The sequence below is a fragment of the Mustela putorius genome, unplaced genomic scaffold (assembly GCF_011764305.1).
Source record: "Mustela putorius furo isolate JIRA1106 unplaced genomic scaffold, ASM1176430v1.1 tig00537227_pilon_pilon_pilon, whole genome shotgun sequence".
Classification (NCBI taxonomy): Eukaryota; Metazoa; Chordata; class Mammalia; order Carnivora; family Mustelidae; genus Mustela; species Mustela putorius.
In genome coordinates, this window is record NW_025422368.1 from 38,756,580 (window position 1) to 38,777,224 (window position 20,645).

At 38.6% G+C, this 20,645-nt stretch overlaps 1 protein-coding gene and 1 pseudogene across 7 annotated transcripts in view; one reads left to right on the forward strand and one right to left on the reverse strand.

The window, feature by feature from the left end:
- Window positions 1-20,645, reverse strand: part of KLRG1 (killer cell lectin like receptor G1) — a 371,299-nt gene that overhangs the window by 342,415 nt on the left and 8,239 nt on the right. For 3 of the 7 annotated variants that reach the window (XR_006604710.1, XM_045073427.1, XM_045073428.1), the window contains exons 1-3: window positions 9,008-9,563; window positions 6,914-7,015; window positions 3,931-4,100 (exon numbers count right to left, since the gene is read on the reverse strand). Coding sequence is in view for 6 of the 7 variants with exons in the window: in XM_045073427.1 (XP_044929362.1) it covers window positions 3,931-4,100; window positions 6,914-7,015; window positions 9,008-9,095 (360 nt within the window). In the remaining variant the exon portion in view is untranslated. Of the gene's footprint in view, window positions 1-3,930; window positions 4,101-6,913; window positions 7,016-9,007; window positions 9,565-20,645 lie in introns of those variants that run through there. The other 4 variants (XM_045073429.1, XM_045073432.1, XM_004752514.3 and 1 more) reach the window with 3 other exon arrangements.
- LOC123390054 lies at window positions 16,325-16,803 on the forward strand (annotated as a pseudogene).

The following is a 20,645-nucleotide window of genomic DNA, read 5'->3' on the forward strand; positions in this document are numbered from 1 at the left end:
TAAAAACAAAGAAAAGCCAATATCAAAAGTTCAGGAGGAAGATAGGGACAATCCCGAAGTCATAAACTCTGACAGGGAAGAGGGTTAAGGCTGAATGAGAGGTTGTTAAAACAAGAGCCTGGTGATAGAATGATTATGATAATAAGGAAGAAATATGTCACAGGGTGAGGAGCATTGGAATAGCTTTAAAGAAACCAAAGTATTTCCACGGGGAACTTTCTGATCAACAAGGTATATTTTACGATAACTTACCAACAACTATAACAAAGGTTAAGAGAAGGGCAGAGCCACAAGGGGCTGGTTCTTGTGAGCTGGCGGAGGGTGCGGCTAAAAACAAACCCAAAACAACAACAAAAAAACCCTAAAAGCAAATGCTAACATCCTAAATGAACTGAGCCTAACGGGAAAACATGGCAACAAAAATCAAGAACTTGAATATACCTAAAGATCTAAAGATAAATTCAAAAGAGCAAGAAAAACAACAGAGTCAAGAGAATCTCGCTACTTTAAATAGATTTAAATCCTATAAGGTACATTCCAGATTTCAACTTCAAATAATTTTTTAAACATGAATAAAAAAAGCACAGCAGACAATTAATGGGAAAAGTCATCTCAGTTTTCAGCATGTGCAAGATGTATCTGGAAGCCATCAAGTACAATATTTCTGAGAGTGGCTTTAAAAGGTTGACCTTTGCATATAGCGAACTAATTCTCTAGATGTGTTCTCCACCAGTGGAATCCCAGTTTGAAAACTTTCCTCCTTAATAGACCCGTATGCTCTTCTAGCAGCTGTTTAGTCCGAAGTATGACACTAGGAATATCAGGCATACCTTAAAATAGAATATAAATCTTGCCTTGAGAACAAAAGAATAATGTCGCTAGTACAGGAGGCTCAGCAGATCAGACAGAAGTCAAGCCAGTGCTATAGAATCTGACAAAAGCTGGGGGCAAGACAAAGAATTACACCCAAGAATCGAGCAAGGCTCCCTGGAAGGTCAGAAGCGAAACCCATCTGACTGCTATTAAATCTCTCAGGGGCATTTTACCCTCTCCGGCATCACCTTGAACCAAGGGGCCTTATGAGAAAATAAACAGGTTTTGGAAATGCAGCCAAACTAACTCTGTTCAGCTTACTTGACAGCAGAGGCAAGACTCAGGGAAAGTAAAGAAAGACAGACAAAAATCCTCTAATACCGCTCCATTCCTTTGGGAAGTGCTGAGAATCAGAAATATCCCACGCCCCAGATATTCTGAGCATTAGCCCCGGTCCTCCTCCCTTCTTATTAGCACACAGCCTCATTTGCAATAATAGCTGCTACACCACACTGCCTCTGGCATTGTTTCGCATTACCATTACGACTCACTACTCTATCAGCATGGTTCCTGCAATGTTTCAAGCTCTTTGCTCACTTCTATTGACGTTGGTCAGCTCAAGTCTTCAGATGTGGATATATCAGAGTGAGAACAGAAGTTGCTGCAAAAGGTACAGAAAGCAAGGCTATTATGATCAGATGCCACAAAACCAAGATCTCACATATCGAACGAATAGATCCCAATGCATCCTATCATCTAGTTTAGGGAAGGCATAAAAGAAAAGGGAGTAACAGGGACAGACTGATTTGAAATTAGATTCTATGTAGAATTTCAAAGGAATGGGGGCACCTGAGTGCCTTAGTCAAGTGTCTGCCTTCGGCTCAGGTCATGATTCCAGGGTTCTGGGATTGAGCCCTGCATTGGGCTCCCTGCTCAGCTGGAAGCCTGCTTCTCTCTCTCTCCCATTCCCCCTACTTGTGTTCCCTCTTGCTGTGTCTCTGTCAAATAAATAAATAAATCTTTAGGGGGAAAAAAAAGAATTTCTTTTTTTTTTTTTTAAGATTTTATCTATTTATTTGACAGACATAGATCACAAGTAGGCAGAGACACAGGCAGAGAGAGACACAGGGGAGGCAGGCTCCCCGCTGAGTAGAGAGCCAGATTTGGGGCTCGATCCCAGGACCCTGAGATTATGACCCAAGCTGAAGGCAGAGGCTTAACCCACTGAGCCACCCAGATGCCCCAAAAAAAGAATTTCAAAGGAATGACTATTCCTCTTTCAACAGAAAACAAGACATTTAGATACTTCAATCTTTTCTTAAAATAGAAAGTTACACAATTTAGGGACTGTATGTTCTCCTCATCAGCTTTAGAGTAGTTACTTCTCTGAATTTCCCCAAAGAATGTTAATATAATTGAGTTCTTTTTTTTTTTTTAATTGAAGTATAGTTGACACACAATGTTACATTAGTTTCAGATGTAGAATATAGTGTGGACAACTCTGGGTAAACAATGCTACAAAAGTAGTTAACATCCATCACCATACAATGTTGTTATAATCATTATAGTTTCTTTTTTTTTCTTCCTTATCCTTCTATTTTTTATTATTATTATTAACATATAGTGTATTATTTGTTTCAGGGGTACAGGCCTGTGATTCATCAGTCTTACACAATTCACAGAGCTCACCATAGCACATACCCTCCCCAGTGTCCATCACCCAGCCACCCCAACCACCTGCCTGCCTCCCTTCCAGCAACCCTCAGTTTGTTTCCTTGGATTAAGAGTCTCTTATGATTTGTCTCCCTTTCTGGTTTCCTCTTGTTATATTTTTTCCTCTCTCCCCCTATGATCCTCTGCCTTGTTTCTCAAATTCCACGTATCAGTGAGACCATAGGATAATTGTCTTTCTCTGATTGACTTATTTTGCTTAGTATAATACCCTTTAGTTCTAACCACGTCATTGCAAATAACAAGTTATAGTTTAATTATTTTTTTTAAAGATTTTATTTATTTATTTATTTATTTGACAGAGAGATCACAAGCAGGCAGAGAGGCAGGCAGAGAGAGAGAGAGAGAGCCACATGCGGGGCTCGATCCCAGGACCCTGGGATCATGACCTGAGCCGAAGGCAGAGGCCCAACCCACTGAGCCACCCAGGCACCCCTATAGTTTAATTCTTAATAAACTGTTCTCTATGACTTAATTCTACCCAAAAGAGAACACGTAAAACAATATCAACACACACAGAATCAACATGAAATTAGCACTAAAAACGTAACTAGGATTTATTTTCTTTGTATACTTTATTTACACTGACAAGTTAGAATTTGATTTTTGTACCAGGTTATCTCAGGATACCAATTCCTTGAGATGCTCTAGAATTAATAAAGAGCTCTCCTCCAGGAGACTGCTGGATGGACAGGAAGGATCTGCGGGGCACATAGGAAGTGGAGCCCACAGATTAGCCCTGCAAGGAGAGTACGATCTCTCCCTCTCTCTCTCTGTCTCTCACACACACACACCTTTCCTTTCTTCTTTTCCAGCTCTCTGGAACTGCTTCCTCCTCATGCCCTACTCCTCAACCCAAGTGTTTCCTAGCCTACCTAGAACTTACTGGATTCCAGTAAATGAAGGGAAATCACTGAAAAAGGCACTGAAGCCCTTGCTACAGTCTCTTTGTTCCCATGATCTCTCTCCCTTCTGCTCACTCCCAAATTCCACCAGCTGTTGCACAGGAATCTGCTATCTCCTTGTTGTTGGACCCGTATATTTCTGGCTCTAATGCTTTCTTTTCATTAGACTTGTATTTCAGGCCTAATTCCTATCTGTAATAGTCTCCATCCTTGTGCCTCCAGCACACACACAGACACACATACAGGAGTACGCAAACATCTAGGTTTCCATACCTGAGGGCTGCTGGGTCAAGCAGAGACCGAGTAAGGAGGAGTAAGAAGAGGGAAGGAGCAGGGGTAGAGGGGGAGGAAGGAAGGGAAAGAGGAAAGAGAAGGATAGGGTAGGAGAAGAGTGTTCCTTTTGTTCCTCAAAAGAGAATACACAGTACATTGGAACAGCATTCATCAACAAAACAACCATTTGCTAAATGTTTATGTTTACCATTTCCCATCTGTCTGTGAACTCAAGGAGATGTGAATCTTTATCCAGGCAGAATTCCAGGCTAGCGTTCCAGTCTTTTTTCTCCAGTGAGAAGTAATAACAGTAGTTACCATTCTTCATAAAGAGGTCTGGACAACTGCAACAGTTGGCACAACTGGCACGACTGGAACCTGGAAAGGAAGAGGACCTGGTTCACACCTTTATGGACCACTCAGTCTTGGAAACGAAATGGGAGATAAATAGAGCATGGCGGACGCCCCGTCTTCCCTACCCCACCACTTTCCAGACTGAGGTTTAGAGAAAGGCACAACAATGCCTGGCCTCGGATTGAAATCTTCATGATGTCCAGCTCTCTCACTACTCCTGTGCGTTCCACCACTGAAGCATGTGACTAGGACTAAAGCAGGTAAGGAAATGGATACAGCCTGGCGGCAGATCGTGGACAGAGTACATCACTTGTGCTAGAGAACCTTATGCACATCTGCTGTATTCATACCAGATAAAATAACTAAGCGTCTGCATTATATGTATCTGTCCATTGTCTATGTAGTTTTAGTGCACACAGTGTGTAACTGCGTAATATACATCGCTAAAATCAGGCCAAATCTTCCAAAATGTCCAACCTTAACCTGATACCACATGATAATGCAAAAGAAAAGGACAGAAACTAGAAAAAGCAAACTTAACTAGAGTGTTTTATCATTTATCACAAATGTGATTGTCATCATTAGATATTAGATAAAAGTCTTACACTTCAGCAAAAATAATTTATCGAACAAAAGTTTCTGACAGAGAAGGATATCAGATGCTGAAGTCAGAAGTGATGTAATTTCTTCACAGGGCTCTTTTAAATACAGAACATTCTCACTCCTTTGAAATGGCCAAATTAGGGGCACCTGGGTGGCTCAGTGGGTTAAGCCTCTGCCTTCGGCTCAGGTCATGATCTCAGGGTCATATGATTGAACTCCACATCTGGCTCTTTGCTCAGCGGAGAGTCTGCTTCCCCCCTCTCTGCCTGACTCTCTGTCTACTCGTGATCTCTGTCTGTCAAATAAATTAATTAATTAATTTTTTAAAAAAGGTTAAAATGGCCAGATTATATCTTTTAAAAGTGGGGGGTGGGGAATGCCTCCATGGCTCAGTCAGTTAAATGTCTGCCTTAAACATCTGTCTTCAGCTCAGGTCATGATCTTGGGGTCCTGGGAATAAGCTCCATGTTGAGGTCCCTGCTCAACAGGGAGTCTGCCTCTCCCTCTCCCTCTGTCCCTCTTCCTGCCTTGTGCTCACTCTCTCTCTCAAACAAATAACTAAAATATTTTTTAAAAATGGGTGGATTAGAGTTCTGTGAAAATGAAAGGAAACCTAATAAGATTTCAAGGTCATTTCAGCCAAGATTCCATAATTCTATTGATTTTCTATTTTCATAAAACATATTTGTATAAACCCCTCACAGGCACAATTTCACAACAGGCACACAGGAGCCATTATAGCAAATGAGCACATGTGGATATATGACTGCATAATAGGTTATATACCTAATCTAGATTTAGGAGTTAAAAAGCAAAGGCAGTCTTTTTTTAAAAATGTCAAAATTAGGCAGCTTTTCTGTGGCTTGACATGGGACCAATAGAGGGTTCTGGAGATTAAGCTACAAAGTTGGCACTTTATAAATTTGTGCTTTTTCAATACAACTGTGACATTACCCAGCCTGGATGAGAAATTCCCAACTTTCTTGAAGTCTCTTTCTGTCAAAGGATTTAGGTCTGAGGTAGAGGTCCTAGGGCTGAACCTTAGTTTAGGATTAGAGTCCTAATGAATAAATTCTGTAAAAAATCATCTGTCACTAACAATCATCTTCAGATAACATAAACTTAAGTCAGGACTCTGGATTGTGAAACAATAAACCGAGGGCTTTCTGGATCATCATAGTTAATGACCTAGAAGGATTAAATCTAGAAAATTTCACTTCAAACATCGTGAAAGCACTCTCGTTGAAAATAATCAGAATATATTTAATTAAAATTTGATATATCTATTATGTGAAAAGTTAAATACAATACATAAATAGTACAATTTTAATTTTATTATCATAATAAATATGGTATTAGGAAAGTGTTTATGACATAATATAATTAAAAAGCAATATATGAATTATAAGCATCCAATGATTAGAACCATACCTAGTCTTACCTTTTTTTTTTTTTTTTTTAAAGATTTTTATTTATTTATTTATTTGACAGAGATCACAAGTAGGCAGAGAGGCAGGCAGGGGGCTAGGGGAAGCAGGCTCCCTGCCAAGCAGAGAGCCCGACTTGGGACTCGATTCCAGGACCCCGAGATCATGACCCAAGCGGAAGGCAGCGGCTTAATCCACTGAGCCACCCAGGTGCCCCTATACCTAGTCTTACCTTTAAAAAAATAAGGTGGGGAAGATTTTAGAGGACTTGATATTCTTTGTTTTGTTTTGTTTTTTTAAGATTTTATTTATTTATTTGACAGACAGAGGTCACAAGTAGGCAGAGAGGCAGGCAGAGAGAGAAGGGGAAGCAGGCTCCCTGCTGAGCAGAGAGCCCAATGCGGGGCTCAATCTTAGGACCCTGGGATCATGACCTGAGCTGAAGGCAGAGGCTTTAACTCACTGAGCCACCCAGGTGCCCCTTGATATTCTTTGTTAAAAGAACAAATACTTCTACAAATGCATGTAGTCAAAGACTAGGAGGTGACAGTCAGGAAATGTTGTATACAAGTGATGATTTATTTCGTTAGCATTTTCACTTTTCATCTTTTCTGTTATATTATATTGCTTTTATAACACAATATAGGTAAATTAGGGATACTTGGCTGGTTCTGTCAGAAAAGCATGCAACTCTTGATCTCAGGTCATGAGTTCGAGCCCCACACTGAGTCTAGAGTTTACTTAAATAAGTAAACTTTTTTTAAAAAAGAGGCAAGACAAAAGATTTTGACTTAAGTTAGTACTTACCCCGGCAGTGAATCCATTGGACAAGCAGGAGACACACAAAAATGATGTTCAGAACACCCAAAACTATTGCCACCCGGTGTGAGAGAGGGAACCTGGGAGAAACTGCAAGAAGAGAATCCAAAACAAAATCCTGAGTTAGAATAAAAGTTGAAGGACAAGAAAAGGCAAAGGATATCTGGAGTCTTGAACAAATTTGGCCTAGTGAGAACTGAGACGTAGGCCCTAAAAGTTTCCTTGCTAGATATTAGGGATTTGCTCTGAAGTCTAGAGTGACAACCCACATCTGTATCAGGAAACATTCTATATTTATCGAGCTAAGAATACTTTTTCTTGGGATGCCTGGATGGCTCAGTTGGTTAAGCATCTACCTTCTGGTTGGTTGTGATCCCAGAGTACTGGGATGGGTCCTGCATCAGGCTCCTTGCTCAGTGAGGGGCCTGCTTCTCCCTCTGCCTGCCGCTCCCCCTGCTTGTGAGCTGTCTCTCTGACAAATAAATAAATAAAATCTTAAAAAAAAAAAAAAAAAGAAAGAAAAGAAAATACATTTTCACTATAGTAAAATATTTAATGAAATAAATTTAGATGTTACACGAAATGAAAAGAGATACCAAAACTTAATTGCATTTGTGTAACCACAATTTGTGAAAATTTAAATTTTTTAAAAATTTACTTTAGAAATATACATAGTAAAAGGCTTTTAGTAGAGTACATACAGTACATTGCATAGACAGGCAAAAATCAAAACAGTAACAGTAATAATCACCACATTGTTGTAAAATTATTAATGATTTTTATTTTCTTTTATCTGCTTTAATATGTTCCCTATTTTCCATAACAAACATGTAATAATTTTGTAAAGAGATTTTTTTTTAAAGATTTTATTTGACACAGAAATCACAAGTAGGCAGAGAGAGGAGGAAGCAGGCTCCCTGCTGAGCGAAGAGCCTGATTCGGGGCTCGATCCCAGGACCCTGGGATCATGACCTGAGCCGAAGGCAAAGGCTTAACCCACTGAGCTACCCAGGCACCCCTTGTAAAGAGATTCTTAATGTAATTTTAAAGCCCCTAGTCTATTTTCCTATTCCCAAATATAGTACCCTAGAAAGCTGGGGTAGAAATGAGCATACTGGCAGCAAACAAGAATGGGCAATGTGGAGTGTATGTAAATAAAAAACTACTTGCCTAGAAATCAAAATAATTATATTCAAGTTCCAACCTACCATAACCTGTGTGACCTTGCCCTTAAACTTTAGAATATCGATTCCTTTAACTTAATGTTCCTATTCCTTAGAAATTGGCACAGATTTAAGCCAAAAGAAATCTACATATCCAATATCCAATGCCATATAAATTAGAGTAATGGAAATAAATAAATGTCCAAATGTACTAGAATGACATAGCGAATTATAGTATTGCTTTCAAAGAACAATACTAAAAATTATAATAATATGATTATGTAGCAGAAGAGAGAAAGCTGATGAAGTCTCCCTAAAGAACATACTTTATGGGAGTGTATTGCCTAAGATAAAAGAACAAATATTAATTTTGGCTCTTATAGTATAATGTGTCTATCCCAGAAAGCATTTTTTCAGGGCTCCATATAAAAATATCTTTTTCATCCTCAAATCCCCAAAGAATGGGAATACTTATTTGTAATATTCTTAATGCCTTCTCCCTACTCCCGTCACACTCTCGTACGGTACTATGGGAGGGAAACCTAGAGAACGTGAATCAGTTTCTTTTCTGACAAACTCTTACTATTATCCATTAGCAAAGTTACTGGTGTCTTTCTCCCAATTTCAAAATCAGAAAAACAGAGATACTTAGAATTTAAACAGCCTTAGCTTGGGTTTCATAGATGAGACCTTAGAAGTGAACAGTTAGAAAAGACTTTACCTAAGAACTAAGAGCAGATCCATGACTGTATACCAGATTTTCATACCCCCAGTCTGGACTTCAAACTGAACCAGATGTATTCCTTCAAATTACCATCCATATTTCTGCATCCTCTACTCCAAACTTATTCTACTTTCCATTCATCCCTTAGTCTATGGGCACTGTGCATTGTTTTGCACACTAACTTGATTAACTCACCTTTTTGCTGTGGTCTGCAATCATTCTGGGTTTGAGGTTCAGTAGACAATGGAAATGTAAAATAAATACCATTGTCCATTATCTCCATCTAATATCATCCGTATTCAGTTGAGAGAGTAAAATTACAGAAGTATGAAGAGACACATGTCAGTGAGGGAACAACCCAATGTCTCAACTGCGAGCAGGAAATTTGAAGGTTTTCAAGTTGGTTTTTTTTTTTTTTTTTTTTTTTTTTTTCAAATGGCCCAGTATGATAAAGACAGAAGCAGTTTTTCAGGAAATGGCTCAAAATCTGCTGCTGATTAAGAAGTTAATATTCCTGGGGAGCCTGGATGGCTCAGTTGGTTAAGCGACTGCCTTGGGTTCAAGTCATGATCCTGGAATCCTGGGATCCAGTCCCACATCAGACTCCCTGCTTGGAACGTAGTCTGCTGCCTGGCAGGTGGCGCGCCGTGATCATATAGTGGTTAGTACTCTGCGTTGTGGAAGGTAGTCTGCTTCTCCCTCTGACCCTTCCCCTTCTCATGCTCTCTCTTTCATTCTCTCTCTCTCTCAAATAAATGAATAAAATCTTTAATAAATAAATAAATAAATAAATAGAAATTAATATTGTAAACTATGATTTTTTTTCTGCCTCAACACTCTCTCTAGATATTCATTAAATACATACTGATTCCCACCTCACTCAGTCTATTTAACAAGGAAAAGTTGCTCTGAAGTCCAGAGCACTATAATTTCTATAATTTCAATTATAGAAACTGGAATAAAAATGACAGTGTTCTTAGCTATGAATTTATCTCAGATTTTATATTTGCTTTGTTTCCTTTTGAGAAAATAGATGCATGCCAAATGGGACAATTTTCATTGTTTCTTAGAGCTTTTGGTTAGTGATATATGGCAAGAGAAATTGACTGTTGGTTGCATGTGCCTGGCATCATGAGAAAAATGAACTATTTCCCCGATATATGGTTTGTGAATGTGCTGTACCCCTACCTACATTCCCCCAAATATCTTCCTGATTGTGTTCTAATCTTTATACTTCATTGGGTCAGAAAGTCCATTAAATTTTCTCTCCTATTTTTTATTTTTTTTAAGATTTTATTTATTTATTTTACAGACAAACATCACAAGTAGGCAGAGAGACAGGCAGAGAGAGAGGAAGGGAAGCAGGCTCCCAGCCAAGCAGAGAGCCTGATGCAGGGCTCGGTCCCAGAACCCGGGAACCATGACTTGAGCTGAAGGCAGAGGCTTTAACCCACTGAGCCACCCAGGCGCCCCTGTTCCTTTATTTTTATATGCAAAGACAGCTATAAGGAGAACAAATTAAATAAATACATACTACGGGTGAATAATGTATTTCTAATAGGTAAAACGTTAATAAGTAGTTAAAGTAAGGAAAACAGAAACGGAATTAAAATCTACGTAAGTTCAAGACAGGAAAGAGATGAAAAACAGGGAGGGTAGACTAATAAAAACTAGTAGAACTCCGGGGCACCTGGCTGCTCAGTTGGTAGAGCGTGCGACTCATGATCTCAGGGTCATGAGTTTGAGCCCCTTTGAGGGACTTTGAGTCCCCCAGAGATTACTTTAAAAATAATAATAAAAAGTTTAAAAAATTAAAAGAAATTTTAAAAAAAACCTAGTATAGTCCTGCTTCCCACCATGACAAAGTAAGACTGGATTTGCTCTTCAACAAAAAAACTATAAATGGGGATGGCTGGATGGCTTAGTTGGTTAAGCATCTGCCTTTAGCTCAGGTCATGATCCCGGAGTCCTGGGATCAAGTCCTGCATCGGGCTCCTTGCTCTGCAGGGAACCTGTTTCTCCCTCTGCCTGCTACTCCCCCTGCTTGTGTTCTCTCTCTGTAATGACTAAATAAATTCTAAAAAAAAAAAAAAAAGGAACTATATATGACAAAATACATAAGCAACTGTTTTCAGGCACAGAAGTACAAGCAGCACAGCAATCCCTGAGAGAATGAAACACGCAAAGGTGAGCACCAGCATCACCCTGGCATTATACTACCCAGGGTTACTTTCTGGCCCAAAGCAGGAAACTGAATTTTTTTTTAATATATTTTTTATAAACATATAACATACTATTAGCCCCAGGGGTACAGGTCTGTGAATCGCCAGGTTTATACACTTCATAGCATTCACCATAGCACATACCCTCCCCAATGTTCATAACCCCACCACCCTCTCCCTACACCCCTACCCCCAGCAACCCTCAGTTTGTTTTGTGAGATTAAGAGTCTCTTATGGTTTGTCTCCCTCCCGAGCCCATCTTGGCAGGAAACTGAATTCTAAGAGCAGCAGTCTCACCAAGCTCAGGAGGCAGGTGCAAGTTTTGAGCTGTTTATGTGCCTGGGGTTTGCAGGACAGGGTAACTGACAAGAGACTGCAGAGAGAGGTATCCAAAAAACAGCATGGGAATTCACCACGCTCCTTGGCTAAGGGCTAGGCTGCACAGGCAGAGGACAAGCCCCTAGCAGCCCCCCTCCCTGCCGAGATGGCCTCCAGCAGAGCCGACAGCTGATTAGAGACCCAACCTGATGCAGTGTTGACCAGTGTGAACAGAGAAAAAAATAAGTAAAGTCTGACAGAACCAAAAAGATCTACCAGTAATTTAGCTGTCCCAACAAACAAATTTTGATGCCCTTAAAAAGAAGACAACACAAAATGTGGTCTAACATAAAATGGGATATTATTCAATCTTAAAAAGGAAGAAAATTGGGTCACACTCTACAACATGGAGGAACCTGGAAGACGTTATGATAAATGAAATAAGCCCATCCCCCCACACACACAAATACTCTAAGATTCCACATATATGAGGTATCTATAGTAGTCAATTCATAGAAACAGAAAATAGAGATTGCTTGAGCTGGGGAGCAGGAAGAACAGGGAGTTATTTAATGGTTATAGTTTCAGTGCTGCAAGGTGAGAAACTTCTGGAGCTCTGTTGTACAACAAGGTGAATGGACGTGTATCAGTCCTCTTAGAGAGCCATAACAAAATCCCCTAGGCTGGGGTAGCTTAAGCAACAGAAATTTATTTGCTCACAGTTTTGGACACTAGAAGTCCAAGATGAAGCTGCCTGCAGGGTTGGTATATGCTGAGAACTCCCCCATTGGGTTACAGTGGCCTTCTCACTGTGGTCTCCCATGGCCCTTCTTCAGTGCATGTGTACAGGAAGAGAATGAGCAAGCTCCCTGGGGGCTCGTCTTATAAGGACACTAATTCTATCAGATCAGGACCCCAACATCAAGACCTCATATAACTTCAGTTATTCCTTATATTAGGACTTAGTTGTACAGTTAGATAGTCAGGGCCAGAGTCCCCAGCAAGAAAATATGGAGTCAGGACAGCTAAGATAAAACAGCACTGACATCCTGTTTTGCAGCTTAGACAGGACTGCGCTAGCATTCTGCTTTGCAGCCTTTGCAGAAATGACTTCTGCAAAATGTCCTAAAATAAGACAACCACAAAAGCATTTGTCAATATCACAGGCAAGGGGCAGTGAAGCCATAAGCCCCCAGACATCAGCAAAAAAAAGAGCATCTGCACAGAGACATTAACCTAATAGATAGACAGATCCGTAACCAAAGCCCTAACTGGCATGACTCAGCACACCCTGATTGCTTAAGATAGTTCAGCAAAAGAGCTCATAAACTTTAAAAAAAAAAAGCCCTGAACTTAGAAACTCTGGAGGCAACCCACTCGCTGCCCCCCTCCCTGCAGGAGCTTTAAACTCTTGCTCAGTAAACTTTGCTTTGCTGTCCACCACTCTCCATCTGATCTACCTCTTCATTCTTCAAAATGGCATGTCCAAGAACCTGAGCACTGAGGGGACAAAAATCCTGTAACATTTAGAGGTCCCATCACAAAAGAACAAATGAAGCCACACTGGAGGTTAAGGTTTCAACAAATGACTTTGAGGATGGATGGGTCACAGATATTAATGCCATAATTATAATTAACACTGCTGAACTGTACACTTAAACAGTTAAGATGACTGAAGAAGAAGAAGAAGAAAGAAGAGTAGGAGGAGGCAGTGGCGGCAGCATAAGAACCAGAACTTCTTGAGGAAATGACTAAATCTAGGGTCAGAGCACAAAAAACCCAAGATGAGTCTGGGGCACCTTTTAGTCTTTTAGTGCTAGAAAATGAGGAAGTACTCAAAAACTTTAAAAAAAAAAAAAAAAGAGGGCATGTCAGAAGGACACAGGAACCAAGCTGACAAAACTCCCAATGGCTAAAAATGAAACAATTAGAGCAAGAAAATAAATAATAGTATTGGAGTATAACTCAGGAATAAAAAAGAACTATGATTTCATACTGACTGGTTTTTATCTGCATGCACTTTTAATTAAAGTTGTACATATTTATTACTCTGCCATCAAAAAAAATGAAATCTTGCCATTTGCAATGACGTGGGTGGAACTGGTGGGTATTATGCTAAGCGAAATGAGTCAGAGAAAGACAAATACCATATGATTTCACTCATATGTGGAATTTGAGAAAACAAACAGATGAAGGGGAAAGGAAGGAAAGATAAAATAAGAGGAAAACCGAGATGGAGGCAAACCATAAGAGACTCTTAATCATGGGGAACCAACTGAGGGTTGCTGGAGGGGAGGTGGGTAGGGGGTAAGGGGTAATTGGGTGACGGGCATGAAGGAGAGCACTTGAAGCAATGACCACTGGATGTTATACACAACTGATGAATCACTGAATTCTACCTCTGGAACTAATAATACAGTATATGTTAATTAATTGGGGGAAAAAATGTATCTATGTAAAGCATTTAATGTGGAACTTTTGATGTAAGTACACATTGTGAAATGATTACCACAAACTAATTTACATATTCAACACTTCCAACAGTTACCATCTCTGTGTGGGGGTGTGGGATTATGGTGAGAACACCTGAAATCTACTTTTTTCTTTTTTTAAGATTTTATTATTTATTTATTTGAGAGAGAGAAAGAGAGAGCGCACGCACAAGCAGGGGGAGTGGTACGCAGAGGGAGAGGGAGAGAGAAAAGCAGGCTCTCACTGAGCAGGGAGCCTGATCTGGGACTCAATCCCAGGGCTGTGGGATCATGACCTGACCCAAAGGCAGACACTTAACACACTTAACCAACTGAGCAACCCAGGTGCCCCAAAATCTACTCTCTTAACAAACTTCAAGTTTTTGTTTTTTAAGTAGGTTGCCACACCTAACAAGGGGCTTGAACTCACAACCCCAAGATCAAAAGTCAGACGCTGTGGCTGAGTCAGCCAGAGGCCCCTCAAGTATACATTATTTTTTAATAGCTTTACTGAGGTACAATTAACATATATGCATGCATCAGTGAAACTATTACCACAATCTAGAAAGTAAACATATTTGTCACCCCTGAAAATTTACTTGTGTACTCTTACTGCCCTTCTGCCCCTCCCATTCCGCTTTCTCTAGGCCTCCATTGATCTGCCTTCTGTCACCATAAATTAGTTTGTATCTATCCCAAGTCTTTCATAAAAGGAAACTCATCCATATTGAAGTGTGTATCAATAATTCATTCTTTCTTATCCTGAATATATTCCAACCTATGGATAGACCAGACTAGTTTGTTTATCCACTCTCTTGTTAATACACACTTACCATCAAGTACAGTCACCATGCTGTCTGTACATTAGGTCTCCAGAGCTTATTCACCTTGTAACTGAAAGCTTGTACTCTTTGATCAGTATCTCCTTTCTCCCCCATTTACTAGCCTCTGGTAATGACCTTTCTACTCTGTTACTATGAGTTCAACACTTTTTTCCTTTTCTTCGTTTTTTTAGATCCCATAGTGAGATCATGTAAAATTTGTCTTTCTGGTCTGGCTTATTTGACATAGATAATTCCTCTAGTTTCATCTATGTTGTTGCAGATGGCAGGATTTCTTTCTTCTTTTAAGGCTGAATCATTTTCTGTTCTATATATATTCTCATATATACAGTGTATATAAATATATATTTTTTCTTTACCTATCCACAGACATTAAGTTGGCTTCTATATTAGGATTACTATGAATAATGCTGCAATGAACATGGCAGTGTGGATATCTTTTCAAAAATAGTGATTTTATTTCCTTTGGATATACAACCAGAAGTGATATTGTTGGATCATACAGTAGTTCCATTTTTTATGTTTTTTCAAAACATATATAGCCACTGTTCCATAGTGGCTATACTAATTGACATCCCCATTCATTTTGTTGTTTCCTTTGCTGTGCAAAAACTACTTAATCTCACATAGTCCCCCGTTTATTTTTGCTTTTTTTTTTCTTGTTTGGGGGGTTTTTTGGCTTTTTTTCTTTTTTTTTTTTTTTTTTAGGCTTGGACTCATTACCCTGAAATCAGCACCCGAGATCAGGATCTCAGATCAAGAGTCAGACACTTGGGGTACCTGGGTGGCTCAGTGGGTTAAAGCCTCTGCCTTTGGTTCAGGCCATGATCCCAGGGTCCTGGGATTGAGCCCTGCATCGGGCTCTCTGCTCAGCAGGGAATACTGTTATGCTGAAAATAAAAAATAAATTAAAAAGAAAAAAGAAGTAGTCTACTAAATACCTGACTAGTACTCTTAACTATATCAAGGTTATGAAAAATAAGGAAATACTGAGGAACTACAACAGACCAGAGGATTAAGGAAATATAAATACAAGGCAGTATCCTGGATTAGATCCTGGAACAGAAAATAAACATCAGTGAAAACCTGGTAAAGTTCAAAGAAAACCTGCAGTTAGTTAATAAAAGTAGGGCAGTTATTAATTCTTAGTTTTGATTCAATGATTCAATGATTAAATGATTATTTAATATGTTAACATTAGAAGTAATGGGGTAAAGGATATAAAAAATTGCTATGTACTATCTTCTAAAAATATGACATTATTCCCAAATAAAAATTTTATTTAAAAAAAGACAACATAATGCATATGTTGTCAATGTATTTGATGTCCAGCATACAATTAAAAAGTATTACAATGCAGAAAAATAAGAAATTGTGGGCCACCACTCAGAGAAAAGTAAATAACTAAAAAGAAACTTAAAATGACATAGATTTTGGAATCAGCAAACAAGGACTTTAATAGCTGTATAAATATGCTCAAAGACAAGAGGAAAATATGGTCATACTGAACTAGAAGATGAAGAACCACTGCAGGGAAACAGAAAGAACCAAGTAAAATTCTTAATCAGAAAGGAATATGGCTGGTGCTGCTTGTGTGCTCGTTTGGTGATGACCTGATACCTCTTTTGTGAAGCGACAGCAGAAGAGACTCATGCTTGCATGGCCAACAAAAAGCCCAAGGAAGGAGACAAAACTGAGAACAAAGATCAAATTAGTTTGAAGGTGGTGGGGCAGGATGGTTCTGTAGTGCAGTTTAAGATTAAGAAGCATACACCACTTAACAAACTGATGAAAGCCTATTGTGAACGACAGGGTTTGTCAACGAGGCAGATCAGATTCTGATTTGATAGGCAGCCAGTCAATGAAACAGACACACCTGCACAGTTGGAAATGGAGGCGGAAGATACAATTGATGTGTTCCAGCAGCAGATAGGAGTGTCTACTAAACAGGGAACCTGCTGCTTTACTCCAGAATTCCATTCCTCTAGACCAAAAAGACATTCTCAATTAGAAAGCCACAATTGGATTCTACCACATCCTGACTGCTACAGTAGTTTTCTCTATTCTTTCTTTTTCCCCTTCCCTATTCCTTTATTGTGCACAAGCGTATCACATTTTTTTTAAGTAAATGGCCAGTGGTATGTTTTGATCAACATCAAATGGAGATGGGATGGAGGGAAATACTGCTTCTGTGAAAATACCCACTCTCTCCATTAGTTGCATGCTCAATCAGCTGTTATCTTTATATTCCAGTAAGTTATTTTGTTCTCACAGTTTAACAAAAAAACAAAAACATAAAAATCCTTGCACACCTTGTTCGATTGGGGAATTTTAATGTTCTTCATTTATCATTATAAAACTAAGAGCAATTTTATGACTTTTTTGTATGTAGCTGTTACATGTAGGGCACTCTGTCTTTAAGTAGGGATAAATTAAAAGAAATGAATCCTAGATAGTTTTCCCTTCAAGTCAAGCATCTTGTTGTTTAAACTTCTTGTTTAAAATGAAAAAAAAAAAAAAAAAAAAAAAAAAAACAAGAAATAAAAAATAAAGCAAAAAAAAAAGGGGCGCCTAGGTGGCTCAGTTGGTTGGGCATCTGCCTTTGGCAAGGGTTCTGGGATAGAGCCCGCATTGAGCCCTGCACGGGACTCTCTGCTCAGTGGAAAGCCTGCTGCTCCCTCTCCCACTCCCCCTACTTTTGTTCCCTCTCTCGCTCTTTCTGTCAAATAAATGAATAAAAATCTTTTTTAAAAAATGAAAAAAAAATGGGGGGGTGCCTGGGTGGCTCAGTGGGTTAAAGCCTCTGCCTTTGGCTCAGGTTGTGATCTCAAGACCCTGGGATGTAGCCCCAAACTCTCTGCTCAGCAGGGAGCCTGTTTCCCTTCCTCTCTCTCTGCCTACATCTCTGCCCACTTGTGATAATAAATAAAATCTTTTTTTTTAATGAAAAAAAAGATCATGACCCATAATTTTTTTAAAAACTAAAATTAAAAGCCCCCCAAAATTAAAAATTAATTAAAGATAAAAAAAAAAACCAACTGAATGGGATTATTGGCAAACTGGAGAGGACAGAAGAAAAGGTCAACGGAATATGAAGATAGATTGCTAGATATTATCCAATATAAATAACAGAAAAAATAAATAAGTAGAGCCTCAATGATCTGCAGGACAATATCAAGTGCTTATAAGTGAAGCCCCAGAAAAAGAGGAGAAAAATACTGGAGCAGGAAAACAATTTGAAGAATTAATGATCAAATATTTCCCAAATTTAGTGCAAAATGTACAGATATGAGATATTCAATGAACCCCTTTCAGGATAAATATAAGGGAAATCCCACCTAAGAACATCATAACAAAACTGTTGAAAACCAGATAAAGAGAAAATATTGCAAGTAGCCAGAGAAAAACAACATATTAACAGAGGGGAATAATAACGTGAATGATTGCTGAATTCCCATCAGAAACCAAGAAGGAGAAAACAATGGAACTCCATTTTTTAAAAGGTAAAATAATAATACTATTGGTACAGCCACTATGGAAAACAACATGGAAGTTCCTAAAAAAAATTAAAAACAGAACCACCATATGATCCAGTAATTCCACTTCTGGGTATGTAGCTAAAGGAAATTAAATCATAATGTCAAAGAGGTATCTGCACCCTCTTGTTCACTACAGCATTATTCACAATAGTTAAGACATGAAAACCATCTATGTGCCTATCAAAGGATGAATGGATAAAGAAAATGTCATATACATATATAATGGAATGGTATTAAGGCATTAAAAATGAAAGAAATCCTGCCATTTGTGACAACATGGATGGACCCTGAGAGCATTATGCCAAGGGAAATAAGTCAGAGAAAAACAAATTCTACATAATCTCATTTATATGTAGCATCTTAAAAAACCAAACTCGGGGTGCCTGGGTGACTCAGTGGGTTGGAGCCTCCGCCTTTGGTTTGGGTCATGATTGCAGGATCCTGGGATCGAGCCCCGCATCAGGCTCTCTGCTCAACAGGGAGCCTGCTTCGCCTGCTTCCTCTTCTCTCTCTCTCTCTGCCTGCCTACTTGTGATCTCTGTCTGTCAAATAAATAAATAAAATCTTAAAAAAATATTAAAGAAAATAAAAAAACCAAACTCATATTAATAAAGAGAATGGAGGTTGCCAGGGGCTGAGGGGTGAAACAAATTAGATGTAGGTCAAAATGTATAAACTTCCAGTTATAAGATGAATAAGTGGTAATGTACCACATAGTAATTACAGGTAACAATGCTATATTGTATACTTGAAATTTGCTAAGAGTGACTGTTAAATGTTCTTACCACAAAAAAGAAAGAAAGAAAGAGAGAAAATTATGTGAGGTGTTGGATGTAGTAACTTATGTGGTAATCATTTCACAATATATACATGTATCAAATCATCACACTGTATACCTTAAAATTATACAATGTTATACGTCAATTATATCTCAATAAATCTGGGGTGTGTGGTAAATGATACTACCAGCCAGAATTCTATATCCAGCAAACACATCCACCAAAAATAAAGAGGAAGAAAAAAACACTTTTATTTAAAGAAAACATAGCATTGTCATTAGCAGTCTAGCACCATAAGAAATGCTAAAAGCAGCTCTTCATACTAAAAAGAAATGTCACAAGATGAAAATGTAGACTTATAAGACTGAAGAAGAACAGAAATGATAAGTACATAGGAACATATAAAAGATTGTGTTTTTCTTAACTTCCTTAAAAGAAAGAAGAAACAAAGGAAATAAAATACACAAGATGAACTGTAAACAAAGAGCAAAATGACAGACCTAGTGCCAACCATATCAATAACTGAATTCATCATAAATGCACTAAATACATCAAATAAATGGCAGAGATTGGAACGCAAGGGAAAAAAGCAAAAATAACAATACGCTGTATATAACACATGCACTGTAGACATAATAACACAAAGAGGTTGAAAGAAAGTATAGAAAAAGATACCTGCAAACAGTAAGCAAAAGGAACCTGAAGTGGTATATAGGTTTCTTAATGTTGCTGTAACAAATACCACACAGTGGCTTAAAACAATGTTTTGCATGTCAAAAATTTTAAATGAAAATGTTGGAAGGCTGCTTTCCTCTGGAAGCTTTAGAGAAGAATTCACTTTCTTTATTTGTCCTGCATCTCTCAAAGGGGGGTATTTTTTTATGTATTACTTGGGGGGGGGGGAGACAACATGAGTGGGGAAGGGGCAAAGGGAGAGGGAAAGAGACAATCTCAGGCAGACTCTATGCTGAACACAGAGCTTCATGTGGGGCTTGATCTCACACCCCTGAGATCATGACCTGAGCCAAAACCAGGAGTCAGAGGCTTAACCAACTGAGCCACCCATGCACCCCAATTTTTCCTGCTTCTATAGGCTGCCTGAATTGTTTGGCTTGCAGCCCCTTCCTCTTATTTCAAAGTGTACCACCCCAATGCCCGTTTCCATCATCATATCTCCTTTTTCTAACTTTTACTCTACTGCTTCACTGCAATTATACTAGATCTACCTGGATAATCCAATATAATCTCCAATGCAAGATTCTTAATTTAATTGTATCTATAGAGTTTCTTTTGCCATGTAAGGAAATGTAATCACAGGTTCCAGGTATTAGACATAGACATCTTTGGAGGTGGGAATGGGGGACATTTTTTAGCCTACCACAAGTGGTTCTATTAATATACAACAAAATTGACAAGTAAAAACAGGTACATTTCATAGTTATATGAATCACAGCATCAAGTATACATAACAACTGCAAATTGAGTATGAACCTAAAAATACAATTTCAAAACATTTGAAGCAAAACCTCACTGAATTAAAAAAGAAATAAGCAAATCCATAATTATAGTTGAAAATTTAAACACCCTTTTCTCAATAACTGATAAAACAACTAGACAAAAAAAATCAGTAAAAATTTTTAAACAATACTATAACTATCTTGA